We start from the raw sequence: 23,198 nt of genomic DNA on the forward strand, positions 1-23,198 counted from the left end.
TTAGATTTTAGTATACACATATCTGAACAGAAAGTGAAAAATATTGACAAATACCAAATACCAAATGCTGGCTCATTGAGGAGAAAGTCAGTCACATCCATTCCCGGTGGAAATGTAAAACAGTACAGCCACTCTGGAAAGCAGCTCGGTAGTTTATTTAAGAAACTAAACATGCAGCTAACATTCAACCCAGTAATTCTACCGCTGGGCTTGGATCACAGAGAAATGAAAACTTACGTTTATACAAAAACTTGGACAGGAATGTTTATAGTAGCTTTGTTTGTAATGACCTAAAACTGGTAAAATCGCAGATATTCCTTCCAGGTGAGTGGATAAACAAATTGTAGTACAGACATACCATGGAACACTACTCAGCAACCAAATGGAATGACCTACTGTTGCATACAACTGGCTAAATCTCCAGAGAATTATGCAGAGCAAAAAAAAAAAAAAAAAAAAAGCTAACCCCAAAAGGTTACAATACTGTAGTCCTTAGGACTGTATTTATGTAACATTCTTGAAAGGATAAAATTATGGAAATGAAGAATAAATTAGGTGTTAAGGAGGGAGCAAGTGGGAGGGAGGAAAGTGGATACGGTTATAAAAGGGCAACATGAGGAATCGTTGTATGATGTGATTGTTTTGATTTTGACTGTATCAATGTGGATGTCATGATTGTGATAATGTACTATAGTTTTGGGAAAGATGTTATTATTGGTGGAAACTGGATAAAGCTTAAAGGATATCTGCCTGTATTGTTTCTTGCAACTGCATGTGAATCTGCAATTTTTCCAAAATAAAAAATTTAATTCAAAAAACGTTTGGGGGTAAAACTGCTTTCACCGTTGACACTTTCACTGAATGTGGTGGGAGGATCCTCTTGGTTATCCTAGGATATCCTAGGTCCTATCATGCCAGGACCAGGAGGGGTCAGCTGGATGAACTTTATGAAGCCACCTTCATGTTTGAAGGGCCCCAAACATAATGTTTGTTATCATCTCTGGAGATACGCTGACACGATCAAAGGATGGCAAACACAGCTATCGTGCGAGACATTGCCAGCTCTACCCAGACCCTCTCAGATCCCTGGAGTCATTTCTGCATGGCCCTCTGCTGGCTTCTGTGTGTTTGCTCCTAACCGCCTGCAGAACGACTGACTTTTGTTTCTGAGGACAGCCTCAGGTAAGGGGAGCTGCTGTGAGTCACCAGGAGCCAGAGATGCCTGTGGGTCTCCTTCTCCCCTTCCCTGCCACGAGCACTGGTGCAAGAGTAGGAAAGCCCAGCCCTCTTGTGCATCCTGATTAAACTCCAGAGCTCGCTGTGCAGTCAGACTGGCCAGCACATCCCGTGAAAGCACGTGCCTGCTTGGCTTTTCCCTTTTCCTGTCCTTCCTCATTCCCTAACAGCTTTCTCTGGAAAGCCCTTCCTTAATAAGTCCTATATGTGCACTCAAATTTCTATCCCAGAGTTCACTTTTGGGAACCTAACCCAAGGCAGAAGAACATCAAATAACTTTAGATGGGTGTCCCATTACTGGACTAAGTGTTCAAATACATCAATATTTTTAAGAAATCCTGTAATTTTCAGGCTGCCTGGGTGGCTCAGTCGGTTAAGTGTCAGACTTTGGTTCAGGTCATGATCTCACAGTTCATGAGTTAGAGTCCCATGTCGGGCTCTGTGCTGACGTCTCGGAGCCTGTAGCCTGCTTCAGATTCTGTGTCTCCTCTCTCTGCCCCACCCACACTTGCACTCTGTCTCTCTCTCTCTCAAAAATAAATAAACATTTAAAAAATTTAAAAAAAGAAATCCTGTCATTTTCTTATGCATGGTATCATCACATTATATTTTGGTAATCTGCATTGAACATGTTATGTAAGCATTTCAAATACACACCCATTTTATGATCTTGTTTTGGTACTTCTTTCTTTCCTTTTCAAACTACTGACTGTTTCAAGTAACAGAATCGGGATGGTATCTGGGAGAGTCTGCATTTCACATTCAAATATAATTTTTGCAGCCTTGGAGCTTTATCAAATGGTCGCTGTCACTTCTGATGGGTTTTCTGATTCAAAACCTTGGTGTGAATCCTAAACACTAAGTCCAGGCAATTGGCTCTCACACTTTTGGCCAAAGACCATAGAAGGGGCAAAAGACCTATTGCTCCAAATAACTTTCATCCCTCAAAACTTGTTTTCTTAAAAAAAAAAAAAAAACTTGTTTTCTTGTTTCTTTGTTTGTTTTTTGGTAGTGAAAAACTAACTCAGTGACAAGAAAGAACTGAAGAGGAATGGTAGAAATTGTTTATTTATTTGCTTTTAAGGGAGAAATATCATTCACATTATTTTATTTTATTTTTCTTTTATAGTTTATTGTCAAGTTGGTTTCCATATAACACCCAGTGCTCATCCCAACAAGTGCCCTCCTCCATGCCCATCACCCCCCTTCCCCTCTCCCCCACCATCAGCCCTCAGTTTGTTCTCAATATTCAAGAGGCTCTCATGGTTTTGCCTCCCTCCCTCTCCCCAACTATTTTTTCCCCTTCTCCTCCCTCATGGTCTTNATTTTGGATACTAGTGCTTTATCTGATATGTCATTTGCAACTATCTTTTCCCATTCTGTCGGTTGCCTATTAGTTTTATTGATTATTTCCTTTGCCGTGCAGAAGCTTTTTATCTTGACGAGATCCCAATAGTTCATTTTTGCTCTTGATTCCCTCGACTTTGAGGATGTGTCAAGTAAGAAATTGCTGCGGTTGAGGTCAAGGAGGTTTTTTCCTGCTTTCTCCTAGATCTAGGGTTTTGATGGTTTCCTGTCTCACATTCAGGTCCTTGATCCATTTTGAGTTTATTTTTGTGTATGGTGTGAGACAGTGATCTAGTTTCATTCTTCTGCATGTTACTGTCCAGTTTTCCCAGCACCATCTGTTAAAGAGGCTGTCTTTTTTCCATTGGATACTCTTTCCTGCTTTATCAAAGATTAGTTGGCCCTACATTTGTGGGTCCAATTCTGAGTTCTCTATTCTATTCCATTGGTCTACATGTCTGTTTTTGTGCCAATACCATACTGTCTTGATGATGACAGTTTTGTAGTAGAGGCTAAAGTTTGGGATCGTGATGCCTCCCATTTTGGTTTTCATTCACATGATTGTATATTGCAAAATACTGCCCTATGAATTTTTCAAAATATGAATAATTTTATCACTTGCCTTGATAGTATGTTGTCAGTTATTTAAACAGAACAAATTTATACCTAATACATTTCCATAGCATATAAGCAAACTTCAGAGGAATTATAAATTGATGACTTCAGTAATAGATGAGTAATGACAAAATTGAACCTGAACTTGTATATTATTTTGAAGCCATTATAGAAAAAGTCGAAATTCATGTATTAAAGTAGTTAACACTACACACAGTTGAGTTATTCAAATAGCTTACAACAAACTTAACTGATATTAAGCCAAGCAAAGATAGTTCATAATTAAGATGTGGAATAATAGCTCTTAAAACCCACAATTGCCTGGGATTGATACTAATATTTATGCTCTTCTTCCAAAAGTATTTCAGTTATATTCAAGTATGCACCAGGAGGAGTTTTACAATGTTGCACATATAAGTGATGAAAAACCATTCTTGGTGAGCTTAAATAATGTGATACTTTTAACTTAGCAAATTCTAAACACTAGTAACCCCTCATTATCTTACTTGGTTGATTCCTAGTAGGTAAACTTTAGTTGTATATAAAAATAAAAGCCTCGAAAATTGCAAGTTATTTTCACATGAGAACTGAAGCAACAACAAATATGGTTTGTAACATTTATGAACCATCAGGAAGATCATTGAGGCCCATCAGTGGGCTGTGGATCTTACTTGGAGAATCACTGGTTTAGACTTTTCAGATATGATCTATTGTCACAAATGCGTCTTAGTCATAAATGTTTGGTTGCAAGAAACGAAAATGCACCTGCATTAACTTCCTGGGGTTACTGCAACAAAGTACCACAAACTGAGTGGCTTAAAGCAATGGAAATGTATTCTCTCACAGTACTGGAGACTAAAAGTCTGAAACCAAGGAGTTGGCAGAGCTATGTTCCCTTCTGAAATTTCTGGGGAAGAATCCCTTGCCAGGTTCTGGTGGCCCTGGGTGTTTTCCCTGGCTTATGGCAACGTAACTCTTATTTCTGCCTTCATCTTCACACGGCTGTCTTCTGGTGTGTCTTTCTGTGTCTTTACCTCTTCTTTTTTGTTTCTTTTCTTTTTTTTGGGGGGGGGAATTACAAATTAAAAAAAATTTTTTATAGTTTATTTTTGAGACAGAGAGAGACAGAGCATGAGTGGGAGAGGGGCAGAGAGAGAGAGGGAGACACAGAATCTGAAATGGGCTCCAGGCTCTGAGCTGTCAGCACAGAGCCCAACACGGGGGTCAAACCTATGAACCGTGAGATCATGACCTGAGCCAAAGTCGGACGCTTAACCGACTGAGCCATCCAGGCACCCTGGAAATCACAAATTTTAAAAGTAAACTCTGTACTACAGTAATATATTTATGTGTGTGTGTGTGTGTATACAATTGGCACACAATGTTATGTTGGTTTCAGGTTCCTCTTCTCTTAAGGACATCAGTCTTAGAGTTAGGCCATCCTTATCTGTATTAACTAATTACATTTGCAAAGATTCTATTTCCAAATAAGGTCACATTCTGAGTTCTGGGTGGACATGAAGTTTGGAGGGGGGTGCTATTTAAGTATTTAGGGAAATGACCCAAGTCAGCTCCAGTCAAAAGGTGTTTTAAGGTTCAGATTATCACAGGACCCAAGGAAAAGCTTAACTGTTAGCTGTCACAAAGTGTGAGAATCAGACAGGTCTATGGCTTTGAGTGACAGCAGTTCATGGTCTTCAGTCTAGTCTCCCCCATATACATATACTTCCATAAATGGAAGTAGCAAATTTCCCATAAAATACAGACAACTGTAATTAAAAGTCTGCTTCTCTTCTTTTTGTCATACATACATAAACCTGTATGTTTACCACCTGACTCAGTTTCATTACGTCTTATTTTAGTTACTTGGGAAGGGAATATGAGTGGCCCAGCTTGGTCCGGTGTTCACCTTTGAGCTGGTCAGGCATGGCCAGGTCTTGGGTTGGTGGGGAAGTGATGGTAGCAAAGTTACAGTGGCTGTGGGAGGAGTAGATTTGGTGATTAGAGGCTTAATTAGTGCAGGCATTCTGATCCATGTGTCAGTATTAAATGATTCCCTAGAATAGTGATTGGTGCAAAGTGGATGCTCAAAAAAATATTATTGAATATACTACAAATGATGTTCTGATCTACCTAAGTTAAATAACATTCAGTTAAATAGTGTTTCTACATTTTAGAAGTTCTTTCACACAATCTCATTCATCCTTTTTACAATCCTGCAAAGTAGATATTATTCTTATGTTTAAATAAGAACTTTGAGACTCAAGGATTAAAAAACTGTGGATAAAAGCTAGTGGGTAGGAGAGCTGGAACTCGAACTTGGAACATTTTTAAGTTCAGTGCTCTTTTAAGGATAGCACTCTTTATTTCATAATGGCCTGATAGCTTTGACACCAAAGAGAAGGTAGGAAAAAGGAAGAATGATGGTTTAGCTCCACCCTTATGTATGTTTTGAATGGAAAGAACCACATCTCACCAACAACATATTTCCCCTAGAAACAGAAACGAGTCTGGTAGAGGTAGCGTCGCTCCCAGCTCACAGGTGTGTCTGTTTAAAAAATGCAAGATAAATATTGACCCAACATTCCAGAGGTAATATCTTGTCTAGCACTCAACGCCTTTGGAAGATTTTCTGTCTTTGCCAACATTTATTTTGTTGCCCCAGGATGATTTTGTCTGCTTGTGTTTCTCTGGATATGTCAAGTTCATTCCTTGTGTACACCATACCTTACTTCTATAGCATGGTTTTCCTGTTTCTTCAGGCATCAGGCTCTTCTATTCACTGCCCCTTTCCAGCATACATCTCCACTCATACCTCTAAATATAAGAATCCTTTACTTTTGGTGGTCTGGTTTCACCTTGCAATCACTCATGCTAACAACCTTCCTGTTGACTCTCTTTTCCTCTTCTTCCAAGAACTTTGTCTTATAGATCCTTTCTTCGATGCTCATTTTGCCCCAGAATCATCACCCATTCTTATATTGCATGTACTAAACTATTTTTTTGTGATATGTGTGTGTGTGTGTGTGTGTTATTTCCTTCTTATGTAAGCAACTTGCACTGCTAAAGAGTATGATTATCTGGAGTGTAAGCGTCCTACCTCACACTTTATATTCAAGCATCTAGGCCTGGAACTACACAAGATAGGCAGTCAAGAAAATTTCATTGATTATACCTACAACTCTACCCAACTCCATTTTTAGAGGCAAGGGGCTCTGACTTATACTATGCATGTTTTGCATGACAAATGTACTTAAATCTCCCATTTAATATAATATTAAATACAAATAGCTCTGGATTTGAAGACAAAGGAGATGTATTCAAATTCTTCCTCTCACATTAGCTGTGTAGCTTTGGACAAGTCACTTAATTTTTTTTTTTTTTTTTGGTCAGTCCTAGCCCCTCACAGGTTTGTTGTGAGGACCAAGTGAGCTAGTGTCTGTGAAAGAACTTACCAAATTCTAAACCACTGTGTAAGGGATGATAAACATTGTCTCCCCATGTGCTTTGCCCCCCTTTTGTCTTTTATATGTTCATCTCTGTGTTTGTGGGCAGGGACCACTAAGCTTCCTTAGCATTCCCTCTTAATCCAAGCCTAGTTCCACTAACAGATACCTTGGCTCAGGTTTCAACAACTGTCATTTACCTGAAGGCCTTTTACTCGCATTTGCTGGCACACAAGTCTTCATTTATTTGTTCATTCATTTATTTGCTCATTTAACAACTTTGAGTGCCCACCAGGAATCATGAAGCATGCTTGATGTCCAAGGAGCAATGTGAGTACCTCAAGATATTAATATGAGTAAATCAGACACTCAACTAATTGTAGAAGATAATAAGAACCATAAGATACGTATACTGAGTACAGATGTGGAGGGGTGTTTCTGCCAAGGGAGGGAAGTGTGTCATGAAGGTCTTCAGAGGAGGAGCTCATTTATCTTGAATACTCAGGAGGTAAGTAAGATAGGGCAGTATGGGTGAAAGAAAGAGCTTCAGTAAAACAAAAGCATTCTGGGAACCATAGGCAGCTCAGCCAGAAATTTCACTCACTTATTGCTATGGATTGAGAGTACCTATTATAGGCATAACCTTAGGCTAGTTGATGGAGTTACAGGGTGAGTGTAGGCATCACCAGGATGGGATAGTGAGGTAGCAGAAGAAAACTAGTCAGTTTATGAAGAGCCTTAAACAACCATTTTACTCCATACCATAGCAGAAGGGGCTTTCTCATATGTATGGGGAAGGGTTAAAAAGATATGTGAACCTACAGCTACCAACTCCTTGATATTCACTGGAACCCTTTAACCTGGAAAGTAGATACAGAATGGGCTTTAGTGCACACTGGGCAAAACTGTCTTAAAGGACAGGTTACCATATACGAAGTGACACGAACATTCAAGTAGTGAATAACCAAAGACGTGGGGAAATGTGTTATCTCATCAGTAATGAAAGAAACACAAATTCAAACAAGGCAGGACCCAGTAAGCAAGAAGACAAAGTAAAACTACATCTAAGCCTGTTTGGGAGATGGGGAAGCAGGTACCTTAGAGAAGGGCAAGAGCAAAAACCCGGAAGGTAAGTGTTCGATGGGGAAAGCGAGGGATTCTGTCTGTTCTGCAGCCGAGAACTGAGGCTTAGGAATTGAATGAGCAGGGTGAGGGGTCGGGGGAACCAGGTGGTGAAGGAAGGGGCAACTGGCCCCGGACAAGATGGGGTTCTTCCTCGCCAAAGGCCAGAGAACAGGAGCTTGGGCATCTCTAAGCAACCATAAGCCCGCCCCCTCCGGAGTCTATCCTTTCGTAATTGGATCACTCATCCACCAATGGGAGCACAGGAGGAGCTTCCCGCCACCTCTGGCGCCCGCTTTCAAACAGCCATACATTTGCAACTGCAGGTGGACTTCTCGACCAAGCTTGAGAAAGGCGGAGACTTCCGCCTCTGCTCCCAGCCCCAGATGGCATGGCCCCGCCCACCGGGTCCGCTTCTAGCCGGCGATTGAAGGATGCGGCCGCTCGTCAATGGCCTCAGCACTTCTGGTTCGGTTGTGACGAGGAAGGAGCTAGCCGATTAGATCCCGGGTAAGGGGGTTTGTTAGAAGTCGGTCTTTGGCGGGGGCTAGGGTTTCCCCGTGGGATAGCATCCGTAGCCTCCGGTGAGTTTCGCTTCTCAGCTGGGCTTGGAGCTGGGGTTGGAGGAGGTGCGGGGTCCTCAGGATTCTGGCTGAGGCTTCCCGAGGGCTGACCCGCCCCCTCCTCAAATCAGGTGGTGGTGGACCGCCCGCGGGTTGCGGGACTCAGGCTTTGACTTTGAGTGTCATCAAGACTTCAAGTCCGTACTAATAAGTGACGTGTGGGAAGCCCTCCTCCCGCCCTCCAGGCTGTTGGGGTAACCCTGAGACGCTATCCTGGGGACCCCCGCTGTGTCACCCTGGTGTCGCGCCTGGCTCACAGTGGGTGCTCTGTACACGTGTTTGGACCGAGTGCATGTGACGCTGGCAGCCAAGGCCAGCCAAGCCCGCATCCCGGAGGCACCCTGTGCAGGCATTCTGCAGCTTCGCTCTCGCCGTACCTATTTATTGTGCTGTAATTGACGCCACGGAGTTCCTTGGTAAGGCCACTGATTTCTTCCGTCGTTCAGCCTGTGGGTGAACTTGGCTGCATTCCTCAGGCACCCCGAATCGACTTGTCTAAGCTGCTGTCATTAGCACTGATCACAGATTATTGCCATCATTTGTTTAAATGTCTATTCTCTTTTCCTCCACCAAGTCCTGTTAAATTTTGTAATCTTGAACAGTGCTTGGCGAGTAATTGTTGAATAAATGACTAGGCCTCTTAAGCTTACTTTTGCAAGTCTAAAACAAGCTAGTGTGTTCTGGCTATTTTCATTCTTGAAGCTCTAGCATGTAAGCAAGTAAGTGGAATTTCCTAGGGCTATATAAACTCCCTTTGTGGCAGTTAACCTTTCCTATCTTATAATCAGGAACTTAAATCTGATTTAAGCTGAATTTCACCATACCCTTCACCCTGCACAGCAATTTATATGCACTTCCTAGATATGTAAATACACTCAACGAAGTGAGAGGCTGGAATTGAAGCCATAAGAAAAGTATAAGAAATAGAGTCTGAAAGTGCAAGAGAGTGACTAATGCCATGGGGGAACAGGGGTGGGAAGGCATCCTCATCCCAGAAGAGGTTACATTATTTGATAAGGTTTCCCAAAGGCTGCACATTTCTCAGATGTACTGAATGGTCTTTGTTTAACCTCTTTTGTAACTGCAGACTCCTGTTGATCAGCGATAATGTTATAATTAAAAAAAAAAACGAAAATGTATTGATTGGTACGTAGTGCTAAGCGCCTTATGGTCATTATCTTGTGAATATTCACAATCTTTGAGGTAGGTACTGTTTTTGCCCCCATTTTATTAATGAAAAGATGGAAACCGAATGCTCAAGTTTGCACAGCTGATAAAGAGCCAGAACTGAGCCCAGGTTGTCTGCAGGAGTGCCCTTATTCTTAACCACTGACAGCTGTATTGTGTTCTTTGTAATGTAAAGTCTTTTCTTTGAAATTTCTCTCAGCCTTCCTTTCTTTTTAATTTGTGCTTTACACTCTCCTCTGTTATAAACTTTATTACTATGTATCATTGTAACTATTAATTTATATCATTGTTTCTCTAAGGGACTGTAAGCTCCACATGGCTGGTATGATGCCTTTGATATATCTAGGATATAAACTGGCACACAGTAGGTGTTGAGTAAAATTTTATTGAAATCATGAATCTTATAGGGCCACATGAATGTATCATTCATTCAACAAATATTCATTGTGTGCCTACTATGTGCAGAATATGGGGGACATCCATTTTAATTCTGCCTTCAGAGAGTTTATAGGTTTTTGGATGAGACAAAAACAAGTGCTTTTGGTTTTTAATATTTTGTCCAACTAAACACTCATTGGTTTTCTTCTCATTGCAAGAAGGGCAAAGGAAACCAGGGACAGCAAAAGGTGTACTGAGACTGAGCCCTTCTGATCTGCTTAAAAAAAAGGAAAAGAGAGAACAGAACATAGTCACAGTCTTGTTAATAGGTTCAGAAAAAGCGATCTCTCTGGGAAGAAAGTATTAACTAGTTTGCTGTTTAAAAAAAAGAATACAGTTGGGGCGCCTGGGTGGCTTAGTCGGTTAAGCGTCCGACTTTTGCTTAGGTCATGATCTCGCGGTTCGTGGGTTCGAGCCCCGCGTCGGGCTCTGTGCTGACTGCCAGCTCAGAGCCTGGAGCCTGCTTCGGATTCTGTGTCTCCCTCTCTCTCTGACCCTCCCCTGCTCACGCTGTCTCTCTCTCTCCTAGAAATAAATAAAAATATTAAAGAAAAAGCATACAGTGCACTTACTCTCCATCTTGATTTTTTAATGGTCAGTCAGTAAATATAGAAATATTTCATTATTTCTATTAGTAGTATAGTATTGCCAAATTTGTTCAAAAGTACTTTTACTAGGGCGAGTGTTTTCAATAAATTAATATGGTTGTTTTCAGGATGGTTTTTGCAGTTCATACTTTTTACCAATCATGAGGATACCTGTTTCCTACAAAATAGCCACCACTAGGTGTTATTAACTTATTTGTCAACTTAGTGGTTGAAAATCATTTTGTTGTTTAAATGACACTGTGAATTCTGCATGAGTTTACACATCTTTTCAAGTTAATTGAGCATTTTCATTAAAAAAATGAATTGTCATGTCAGTTGCCCATTTTAAATTGGGTTGTTTGTCTTTTTCTGGGAGTTGTAAGTTGGGATTTATTCATGTGTTTTGCAAATAGATTTCATTTTATACATTATTATCTTCTGATTTTGTTAGTATATTTTGTACATATTTGACATGTTAATTGATGTCTTTTGTCGTATAAAAGATTTTATTTTTTGTGGTTAAGTTTCTGTCAAGTTTTTCCTTCATGGCTTTTGGGATTACCGTCTATTTTTTTCTTCTAAAGTAGTCTCTTATTCTGAATATTATAGTTTTCAGATATCAGTATTTTATGATAGCAGTGGTAATTAGTAGTGATTAGTAAGTTGAGGAAGGGGCGACTTTGGCTCAGGTGATGATCTCATGGAGCCTGGGTTCGAGCTCTGCATCGGGCTCTGTGCTGACAGCTAGCTCAGAGCCTGGCGCCTGTCTTTGGATTCTGTGTCTCCCTCTCTCTCTGACTCTCCCCTGCTCACACTGTCTCTCTCTCTCTCTCTCAGAAATAAATAAAAACATTAAGAAAACAATTTAAAAAAATAAGTTGAGGAAAAGCATTAGCTTTATTTTTAATTTTAGTTAAAATACTATTTATTTCCTTATTTGTTTATCTATCCACAGTATCAGATTTCTCTTTATGCCTAAAATCGTTTCTTAAGGTCTCCAGTGGTTTGCACTTTTGAGAAGAAAAGCTTATTTGTATCTTTTCTTCCCTTGGCTAAACAGATTTTGGTCTTTTAATATATTTTCAGGTCTCTTTAATGACTTGGTTTGGATTAAAAAGCCATTCAGAAAAGACAGTTTGGTCTTTTACATTCTTTTCACCTAAATGAAAATACTTTGCAGAATTCACTATTTCCTGAGAAAAAGTAGCTCTTTATTTAAAATGCTGTATTTAACAATAGGCAGTTATAAGTCTGAGTGTTCTGTTTTAATATGCAGTAGTAATTGATGGCATGTTAGGAAAGGATTGAAAAAGAATCTCCTTTCTTTTACCTAATACAGGAGAAATTAACCCAAATCCATATTCTGGCTTTAACTATAAAATATAGGAAGAGGTAGACAATACTATAAATATCAGTAAAAGCAGTAAAGATTATTATTTTTTTAATGTTTATTTTTGAGAGAGACAGAGAGAGAGAGAGTGCACGAGTGGGAGAGGGGCAGAGAGAGAGGGAGACACAGAATCTGAAGCAGGCTCCAGGCTCTGAGCTGTCAGCACAGAGCCTGATGTGAGGCTTGAGCTCATGAACTGCAAGCGAGATCATGACCTGAACTAAAGTCAGATGCTTAACTGACTGAGCCACCCAGATGCCCCAGGAAAGATTATTTCTGCCTGGAGAATTCAGGGGGATCCTTAAGGTCCGACTTAATCCAATTTTGTTTAAGGAGTCAGGGTTTAAATGGGCTATTTTCATTTTCTGTTGATTCTATAGACCTGATGATCACTTGTGGTAGTGAAAACACCCTAGAGACCTGAGCTTGTGAAAGTGTTTTTCCCTCAGGGTTTCAGCTGTATTTATACATACTTTACATTCAGATCTCCACCTTAAGTAGCTGCTGGGTGGAGACAGGTTTAGATTCCCTAAGCTTAGGTATTTTCCCTCTCAGTGAGAAAGTGCACGTGTCCTGTCCTTCTAGCTCTGGAACGAAGGAGCGGTCTGGTCTAAGAAGTGGAAGCTGGAAGGGTTTGTGTTGATGTACGCAGTTTTAGTTGTTAAGAATTAAAAGGAATGGGCTGGTTGTAGGGACCAGAGAGGTTTGAAGGTAGACTGTAAATTAGAGTTTGGACAAGAAATGTACGTACTTCAGTCCTTGAAAAGCAAAAACTCCACGATTGGGGATTTTCAGCATTAAAATTCATACCTGTGTTAGCCTGTAATGCCATATTTCATCTATCCTAAGGTGCACATTTTCTTTTTGAATTTTAATTTCTACAAAGTCAGGTTGCAGTTTAAAATTAATGAGGTGTCATAATTTAATTGGCCATATATTTTTCTTAGTGGTATAAATGGACCTGTGTCCTACCATCAAAGGTGCGTCAGGTCTGATGAAGTGGAATATCTTTTGCTTATAGAGCTCATGGCTTACTATAAAGGTTTGTGATCATAGTTCTCGGCTGTTAACATGAGGGAGCCGCGTTCTTTATGGTAAAATGTATTTGGATTCCTGGGCCTCTGCTTCTTATTTCACTTCCAACTTAATGACATTTTAGAGCCCGAAAAAGTGCAGTCAAGGAGTTGTGGCTCAGACTCACATCAAAGTGTGTTTCGCTGGCATGCAGTGGAGTGAAGGGCAGGCAGGCAGCAGTAGGCTGGGTAATTGATGATGCCCGCCCACCTTCTCGCCGGGGTCTTTTGGAGCTTTGAAATTCTAGGTAGTTTCTGCGTAGTGTGATTTCCTCAGTATAATTCAAATCACCGGCACGCTTTTGACTGTACGTACTTGAAAACCCACCTCCTGGTGCCGCTTCTGCCACAGCAGTGACGTGCTGCAGTGCTGCAGAGAACTCTCGCTGTTGCTTTTGGAACGGGCACTCTACAGGGGTACAGCTTCACAGTCTTCACTGCCGTTTTACTAAAATCCGATTTTACCAAGCTAAAGAGCAGGACATTTAATGCTTATATTTTGGTTGTGTACTACATGGAGTTTACCAGGTTGCAGATGGCTTTTGGGTGGCAGTCGTTAACTCAGAATTCAGTGGCTCTCTTTTTGTAAAAAATGACCTTTGGATTCGTGATACACAAAGGACGAAACACATTGTGGAGGGTTATTATCTTTCCCATATTTAATAAATCAGTCCCTCTGAGCACATTCTTAAAATTTTTGTTTTGGCATATTCCTAGTTAATTATGTTGTTTGTTTTCTGTATGTGAACAAAAATCTTGGTGTTTTAAGGTATACTTTCCAGGCCACAAGAAATGTCTAGTCACAGGTTTATTCGCTTTTTGCGTTTTTTTTTCCTTTTCTGTGAATTATTGCCATGCAGCTATTTTCTGTGAGTCACAATTAATTTGTAAGTATAGTCTTTATAATCGGAATACTAACCATTTGTCATGCATAGGTTACATGTATCTTTCCCCTGACCTCTGTTGTCTTCTTTGTGTGTTGCATCTCTTGTGTGGTTTGGCCTACGGGGTTTCGTGGGGCATTTGGAAACCAAGTGTCTCTCCCTTTCTAGAGGAAGACCATGTCGTTAGATTTTGGCAGCGTGGCACTGCAGACACAAAATGAAGATGAAGAATACGACAAAGAAGACTATGAAAGGGAGAAAGAGGTGAGTTACTCAGAAAAAAGACTAACCCAATCTTAAACAGTTTTCTTTCCTGATCGGAATTATATCGCCTTGTGTCATTTTGGAGAATGCATAATTTTTTTTTTTATCACCTCCTAAAAACCTGATGAGTATTGGAGCTTTTAAAAGGTGGTTGAGCAGAATGCTTCCTTTTCTGGCATAAGACTAAAACAGTAAATGGTTAGATTCTTGAAAATCTTTTCATTGAGGAGGTAGTGGTTGGCTTTGGAGGCCGACACCTAGTTTCTGGTTGCTTGGAACATTGCCTTGTGGGACAAGTCCAACAAGGTTCTTTGCTTCAAGGAGCTTATACCCTCATGCAGGCAGACAACAAACAAGAGAAGTAAGTCATTCGAGTGAGTGATAGTTCAGCACTGATAAATGACAGGGAAACAAGATAGAGTGATATTAAAGCAACTGGCCGGCGCTGGCGAGGAAAGGTCTTTTGTAGGAGGAAATGCCAGAGCCGAGACTTGACTCACAAGGAGCAGCCATACAATAGCCTGAGGGAGAATGCTCTAGGCCAAGACACCCACGAGTGTAAAGCCCTCTGTATCTGCGGAGCAGCCAGAAGGCTGTGGTGTGGGGCTTGTGTAACCAAGGGTGAGGGTGGAGATAGGGTGAAGAGGTGGGCTGCGGCCAACTCATTGTATGTCGTGGTAAGATGTTTGTGTTTTATTCTGGGTGCAGTGGGAATGATGATATTTTTAAAAGATCTTACTGTATGCTGCGTGGTGAATAGACTCAAGGAGAAAGGGAGTAAAAGATATTTTATGTCCGTATATAAGAGTTGAACAGAATTCCTGACACATAGTAACATTGAGGAAATGGTGATAGTAGTAGTAGCAATGGTGAAAGTCAATTTAATAGGATTGTTTGACTTTCTTGCTTGACTATGATGATAGCTCCTTTTGTATTGAGACTATGCTTGATATGATCCATTTTCTAATATATAAAACAACTCTTTTTAATAGTTACTGGAGACCATTAGTGTTAACAGGATGAAGAGAGTAGGGTCAGTTGCCCATGTAGCTGGCAGTAGAGTTAGGATAGAGATAGAAAACTGGCAGCTCGGTGGATTTTTGTCCATAGACGTTTTGTATTGTTTGGCTGCACAGTGTTTTTCAAAGTTCAATCTATATTTAAAGATTGGAACATTTCATGTAACAACCCAGAGTGCTGGCTTGTCTTGAAACGTCCTAAGCCCTGGCCACATGTGGCCTGTGTCTGCACATGGCAGCAGGCAGGCTGGATCTGAGCGGTGGCTGTCCCTTCCCAGCTGGTCACAATCCTCTTGCGCCTGCATGGGCTTATGCACTTGGACTTGCAAGCTTCGCTTTTGTCAATTCTGTGCCAGGTCACAGAGGGCACTAGAGTCCATGACCCTGGTCAGGGTTTCCAGATTTTGACAGGGTCCTTCCGCAGCAGTTGTGGGGGTGAGGATTTTCTGTTACTTTGTGAACTCACAGCATGAGGTTTTCATGACCCTGATGGCTTTGGATAGTTCGCCGGAATTTAGCTACTGGGATTCTTGAGGGGATCAGTTTAAGTAATTATTATAGTAGCCTTTAAAGAAGAAGAAAAAATAATCTGACAGGTGAGTTTTCATTGGAAAAGGTATTAGAGAGATGGTTAGGGTATTAGAAGGAACTAATTAGAGGTGTATTGTGTGGTGAAAGTTTTAAAGGGGACGTTAGTTACAGAGGCAATTGATTCTAAGTGTACAGAAAATAGCCATAGGGATCGCTTCTTGATAGGTTGTACCCTGGGATAGGGATCTTCCAGAGAAAAAGGAGCCCTTAAGAAGTGAAGTACCTAAGGATGAGTGTTTCTAGCAGAGTGGAAGAATATATAGCCAACTTGACTCTAACATGATGACTATGTTTCGTGTTAATAAACAGCGTTTTTGCCTTTTTTTCCTATAATTGCTGCAAGGGAAGAAGTGAGATCACAGGCTGGAGGGTTTCAGATTTTCACCAACAAAATTCAGAATTATTCATAAAAAATCAGCTTATGTGTATGTTGTCACTGCGAGTTAAAGTGATAAGTTGGGCTAATTAAGCCTAAGTTTGTTTACATGTCCAGAGGCCATTTCAACCTCCTTAGCCTGTCTGACATTAGGGGAGCAGAACTTTTCACAGCCTTGGGAGGTTTAAAGAAAAAGAAAAGAGTGGTTTTTTTGTGCTCCCTGGTCGATAGCTTTGGGATTGATAGCTGGGTTATAAGTGTTAGTAGTTGGCTAATGTGTATTGCTTTCTACTTAGTGAATCACTTGGTATTTGATTAACTTATGCAGGAGGAATGTCTGCATCCCTGAGGATGTAGGGCCACGCAGGCTATATCTGACTCCTAGTCTTCCCTCCTAAGGATTTGTGAGACCCTCTTTGTAAATGGTAGAATAATCCTGATTTTGACCTTTTGGTGTGAATGATGAGTTGCTGAGTTTAATTTTGGTGCTTTGGGATCAGTTGTAATTTTGTCCACACTTGCCTATAAGTCTGTGAATAAACCATAGTCAAGTACCATCCTCCATGCTATCCAAATAGCAGCTCTACATTTGATCTTCCCTTTTTCATTTCTTTTCACTCCATTGGTTTGCATTGAAGAGCAAAGGGAGAAAGTACATTTAATCTTCAAAAAAGGAAAGGATTTAGCAAAGTGACTCAATATTCAGAGGACATTTAGACCAGTAGAATCTCAAACCACAGACTGCCGTGATTAGACCCATATTTTAAAAAAATCTCCAAGAGTTTTGCAGAAAAGTAAGGCACTATAATCATTTCTAAATCACTTTTATTCCAAATGGTATAATGGTAAATATTTGGATACTGTGGGCCAAGGCATAGTAGAGAAGTGCATAACCCATAGTCTCACCCAGTATTTCACCCAAAACTCCATCTTCTACACAGTAAACAGAGCATGCTAGGATGCAGATGAATGAGGGTGATGATACCATGGGGATATGCTGTCATGTTAATTAATATTCATATCACTCACATTTCTCACAACTTGTTGGAGCACATTACTTTCTTGCTCTACCATTTGAGAATTATGAATGTAGCTGTCCCCCTTGCTACTAAGTGGGCCTCGTCCAAATTATTCTAGGCCAACTTTTATTTGTAAAGTTGGCCCAGAGAACAGGAATTCAAAAGTTCTTTTATGAACTCATATTGTAACAATGTGATTTTTCAAAATACTTCTCACTGAAGTCAGTGCGCTCTGTGATTTCATCATGGGTTATTATAGACATAGAATTGTTTTTGTTGTGATAGGAGTGGTTACAAACCCCAGAGTTACTGGTAACCCCACAGCTTAAGGTAGATTGTCACTTGGGATCTCACAGTTTTCTGGAATATATGTGAACTTGTGAACCAGAAACAGCTCTGTGATTACTGCTTTGTTCTCTCTATAAGTGAGTACGTATTTTGGAGCTGGTGGTTTGGGACAGAAGGTACTAGTAATCTGTGCTATCAAGATAATACTTTCTGATGATAGTTCATTTAGTAATGATAGATTTGGAGCCTGGAACAATGACCTTGAGTAGAAATGTAGGTGGTTTAAGTAGCAGATGGCCGAGAGAAGCTTGCACCTGGCCATGCTGATTGGAGTCCATTTGGTTTTTATTTCGGTGCTTCTCTAATAGAATAATAAAGCTCATTTGAGGTTTTTGAAATCCTGTGTTTTAAAAGAGGTAGGGTTTCCATTGCATAGCCTTTCTTCTATTTCTAACTGCCTTGTTTGATGTAATTATAGAAACATTTTGACATTTTGTCCCCGCTAGAGGGGGTTGTGAAGCCAGTATTTGTTTACATTTTATATTATTTGACGTAGTTAGTGGAATTTTCTTGTCATCGCCTGAGAAAATCAAAGAAACAAACGATTGAGTATTCATATGGTAGTTTGTCTTTAGCAATTTCTTATCCTTTATCTGGATTATGCCTTTGAATGTTTCTCCTACAGGTATTTTTCAGGGACTGTCGCAGTGGAAACAAAAACCTGACTCTGGCAGACTGTGGCTTGATCATATACAAATAGGTAGACCTAAGTGTCTTCCAATGACCAACAAAATGTCACGCAGAAGAAAATTGGAGTGGGAATGGGGAGATTCACGGGTTCTGGGGCCATAAGTCTTGTCCTGGGCAGGCCCCTTACCTTCTCTGGGCCTTACTTTGCTCCCCTTTAGAAGGAGAGATGTGGCTTGGGAGGAGCGCCAGCATTTCTTCCAGGCCTAGAGTTCTGTGTCATCTGTAGGGCAGCTCATAATGTCCCGCAAATGCTGCCATATTTCTTTCTCAGATATGTGACCATCTAGATACAGCCTTCTCCGCTAACATAAAATTTACTTAACTAATGGAATGGATTAAAAAAAAAACATTTCTGTCTGGAGTAGAAGTCATAAACTAAAGCTCAGGATGCCAAGTTACTTGGCCCTTTATCATTCCCACCTTGGGCCTTTTCAAGGATGCTTTTAACTTGGCTCTTAGGTTAAAATGAAGACTCTGCTTAGTGTATGTCCATGAAAGCGTTCTTTAATAATTCATGTTTTAACATATCAGAATCTTTTCCATGTACTTGTGAGGTAACCTGTTCAAAAGGCATATGTGTGTTGGCCGTTCCATTTGCTGCTTTCCTCCTGGGAGAAGATGTGAAGATGTATGGCAAGTAATTCATGCTTTCATGAATATTGACGGTTAGAGTCTCTGAAGACAGGCTGTTTAGTTAGGTTGAAAACCCTAACAAAAGGTTTACGTGTTCTCTGCTTGACATTCTCCCTAAACATAGGCTGTTTGGATGTGCTGCATGACTTACTGCAAAGTGTTTTGCTGCTCAAGTTCTTTGAGTAAAACGCCCTTAGTTTTTTCTTTCTTTTTACAGAAGAGGGCTGTGAAGTGGTCAAGGGAGAGGAGTTTATGGAATGGCTTAGAATGCATTTCAGTAGAGACCTTAGCAATGGCAAATGATCTTTTATCTATGGGAAGGTATCACTTTAATTATTAAACTAGGTTGACGCACAGTAACATCTCACTGAAAAGATTAATTTGCAACCAAAAAGCAATCTGATGAATTTGAAAGTAATGAGTGGAATTAAATGTTGTAATTTATAGAGTGTTCTCTTTGCCCTTGAATCTGTATTTGGTAGCTAGGTGGGTTCTTTAATGAGGAAAATTTATAGTTTATAAAATTCTCTACTTGGTAGCATGCTAAGTTGATCTGGCAATTCTGTGTTTTATGGCAAAAGTTCAATGACTGAAAGCAAAATCTACTTGACAGTGTATATGAGAAGGGCACACTTTGATTCTGGGAAGGGAAGCCTTGGGGGTGGGATTTTGTTCCTGACTGGCCTTATTAGGAGGACTCACCTCATGTAGCTTCTCTCTGTCCTGAAAGTTATGGAAGCCAAGGAATATAGCCCAGCTATGCCAGAGAACTTCAGGGAAAATTTTTTTGAAGGTGAATGAAACGGTTTCATAGTGTTAGCATATCTGTAAAATATTTTATGAGAAACTAAATACTATAGGGATGATTTTGCTAGTTGATAAGTTTGTCTATGGATCCAGAAGCATTTTGGTGAACTTCCTGCTTATGCTCAGATTAATTTTCCTCCATGGATGCTAATTTTGTTGCTTTTGTGGTGTCACAAAAAACTGCTTAATTATTGTGTAGCCTTTTCTGTCTTGGTGAGAGGAAAACATGTACTGTTTAGATGTCCTTGTCAAGGTTCCCCTTAATTGTAAGGCTGTGTACTTGAACCTCACTGAAAGCTTAGAAAAAAATATTCTTTCTGTACAGGAGTCCTTATGTGATGTAAGTATAAGATATTTATTTTGTTGATATTTTTCTTTGTGTGTGATGTGGGGGTAGTCTTTTTCCTTAAAGTGGTGGTACATAATTATAGACAAAACAGGTTTGACTACTTTTAAAAGACATTATATATGTTTTGTACTTTGTGAATTTTGTGTCTCTCTCAATTACTTTGCTCCCTTTCACCTGAGGCACGCATGTAGCATACTAATAAGTTGATGTGTTTTGTTTCATTTTTAGTGTTTCTATTCTTTATATCTTTGGGTCAACTCTGGTATGGCTAATTCTCAAAATAACTTTTCAGTTATCCGGCATGAGCAGGTGGCCAATAAATCAAGGTCTTGGTTGTTCATATTACTATCAAATAAATTTTGGTACAAATCATTGGAATGGAATATTCTTCTCATGTTTCATTTTTAAAGAACAACATGGGTTGAGAAAATTAAAAAAAAATACAGTGAATATTAGAAATATATGTGGGGGCGAAGAAATATCCCCCTCCCCTCCTCACATAACCCGTTTCCATTCCCAAATTTGACTTCTCCAAAACTCAGGTAGCTATTGGAGTATTCGTTTGAGGCCTTTCTTAGAATATTTTTATTTAATCTTATACATATGTATTTTATTTCAGAAGGATTTTTGATTATAAATACAATACTCAGACATGTTTTATAGCTACAATTTATTTCTTCTATTCTAAGGACAGAGAAATGCGGGAAAAATCTTGCCATAGACTAAGAAGCATCTCTTCTTGTTTCCTCCAAGGTTTTGCAGAGTATTCAATATTTTTAAAATACGCTTATTACATAATTTTATGGGATTCATTTATGTACTGTGGAGGACTCAGTCAGCTTGTTAATTTAACCAATGCTTAATTTTAATAAGAAATCATGATAAGCAATTTCCTTCTATTTAATACTATAATATTTGAATCTTCTTATTGTTATCACTTTTAGGACATATTGGGAATTGAAGAAAGACATTTACAGATATTGAAATTCAACAAATTAGACAGTCTATTCATCTCTTAATCATGGTTTATTGTGAAACTTAAATGAATTTGTTTTATCTAGTTTTTATAGGCAGAATGCTAAAGTTGTGATTTATCTAGAAAAACATTAGAGAGTGAAATCAAATGCTTTTATGTCAGTTGTAGAGTCATGCTTTTTAGAGTGCTATCTGTAGAAAGTGGACTTAAAACTCTATTTTTGTTCAACTGTTTTATAAGAGCTGAAGTATCATGTATCTTTGCATCATTGGAATTAGACGCCAGTCTGCTAATTAGTCACTCTCTAAGGGGTTTCTGTCAACATTATTAGAGCTTTTAAGGGCTTCTGGGCCACCTGCTGCTGCTGCTGCTGCTGCTGCTGGGGCTACTGTTTCCACCACCTGGTCCAAATAGAGCTGGCTCCTCAGGCTCCCATGAGGCGTGTGTGATTGTCAAGTCCCCACTGTCTGATTACTGGAGAACAGGATTCTGAGCCTCAAGGCTGCCCTGTGATGACGTAATATGGTGGTCGTACCATCATCATGACTTGCTGTGTTTCTGTAAAGAAGTTTTAAAATTCTACTATAATGTATGTGTGCTTACATCTAAGACTTTTGTAGGAAAAAAAAGCCTTCTAAAGTAAATCCTGATTATTACGCATTCCCCTGTTCCCCATGTTAGATGATGAGCATAATTTGTGTGCAATTTGAAACATTTATTAAGTGGAGAAATTAGGAACTTCTTTCACTTATAAAGTCAAACATCACTCTTTCCAAGGCAGCTTTGGCTTGAGTTTAAGTGTTTAAGTCAGTGTGATATTGATGTCTTGTGTTTAAGTCAGTGTGATGTTGATGCTGGCTCTCCTGTCTTAGTTGCAGCAGTTACTCACTGACCTTCCTCATGACATGCTGGATGATGACCTGTCCTCCCCCGAGCTCCCCTACTCGGACTACAGCGAGGACGGCACAGAGGGCGAGTAAGGACTTGAAATCACTTTCGCTCGTATATTACAATTCCCTAGGGCTCTTTCTTTTGATTCTCTGTAGGCGATAATGTACATGATTACAAAATTGTAAACTAAGTCTTAGAATTTTAGGTGAAGTTTGGAGGGAAAACAGGTTAAGATCTTAAGTTGTTTGTGATATCTATGTCCGAACAAGTGATAGGCTCTAAATCTAAAGTATTGATTTTTCTCAAGACCACATCGCTCTCAGCAATTGGAGATGAACTGGCATGAGCATCAAGTGCTGCCTAAATCTCAAAGTAGAAATGTAAGTACCTGGTGGATAATGACTTTGGTGAGGGCGGGACTAGATCTTAGTGCCTTTGTTTTACTCTTGTTATCTACTAGGACTATAATGACATTCGAGATGCATATATTGGAGAGAAAAGTGGCAATGGCTGGGAAGACAATCAAAGTAAAACTGACGACCAGCATCCTGGGTATCATCCCAACGAAGTTGGAGATGAAGGCGGAAGTGGTTATAGTCCTCCAAGTAATTATGAACAGACTGATTTATATCACCTTCCTGAAAACTTTAGGCCATATACCAATGGTCAGAAGCAGGAATTTAATAGCCAACCAACTAATGTAATTAAGTTTTCAGATCCTCAGAGGAATCATTTCCAGGTATTGTAAGAACTTGACTTTCAGGAATTCATGTGTATGTGTGCACACATTTGCTTGTGTGTGTATATTTTAAAAATGTATGTAAGTGCAATGGTAAGCTTCATTTTAAGTACAAAAAGTCCTGAGAGTGCTTTTATTCAGGCTCATGCTGAATTAGTCGTGCTGTTTTCTGTTTACAGTCTAATCATAATCTGAAGATAGGATTTGAAAATAGAGGCTTTATAGAAACAGTTAAATATTAAAAGTTAGGTTTACCGAACAGTAACCTCATTTACTACTGCTTCTGGCTTCTACCATATCACCAAGCCTCAGTGAGAATCTATGTTCAGATATCTTGATGTAGTTTTAAAGTGGTAAATCTATGTAGATGGCACAATTTAGTTACCTTGATTTTCTAGCTCATCATCTAGCTGTAATAAAATGTAGGCTGAACACTTCAAAGCTGATACCTGTTTTGCAATGATATGGCAGTTGACAGAATGAATATTAAGGAAAGAAACACTTTCCTTTTTTTTTTTTTTTTTTTTTTTTTCTCCCCAGGGGATTT

The 23,198-nt window shown here is 39.7% G+C and overlaps 1 protein-coding gene across 1 annotated transcript in view; it reads left to right on the top strand.

The window, feature by feature from the left end:
- Positions 1-8,226: 8,226 nt before the first annotated feature.
- Positions 8,227-23,198, top strand: part of CEP152 (centrosomal protein 152) — a 99,750-nt gene continuing 84,778 nt past the window's right edge. The window contains exons 1-5 of the mRNA XM_077764453.1: positions 8,227-8,276; positions 14,118-14,213; positions 21,894-21,997; positions 22,220-22,292; positions 22,373-22,651. Of these exons, the coding sequence (XP_077620579.1) occupies positions 14,127-14,213; positions 21,894-21,997; positions 22,220-22,292; positions 22,373-22,651 (543 nt within the window). The 5' untranslated portion in view covers positions 8,227-8,276; positions 14,118-14,126. The remainder of the gene's footprint in view (positions 8,277-14,117; positions 14,214-21,893; positions 21,998-22,219; positions 22,293-22,372; positions 22,652-23,198) is intronic.

Source organism: Crocuta crocuta, unplaced genomic scaffold (assembly GCF_008692635.1).
Source record: "Crocuta crocuta isolate KB4526 unplaced genomic scaffold, BGI_CrCroc_1.0 scaffold102, whole genome shotgun sequence".
NCBI classification, from domain to species: Eukaryota; Metazoa; Chordata; class Mammalia; order Carnivora; family Hyaenidae; genus Crocuta; species Crocuta crocuta.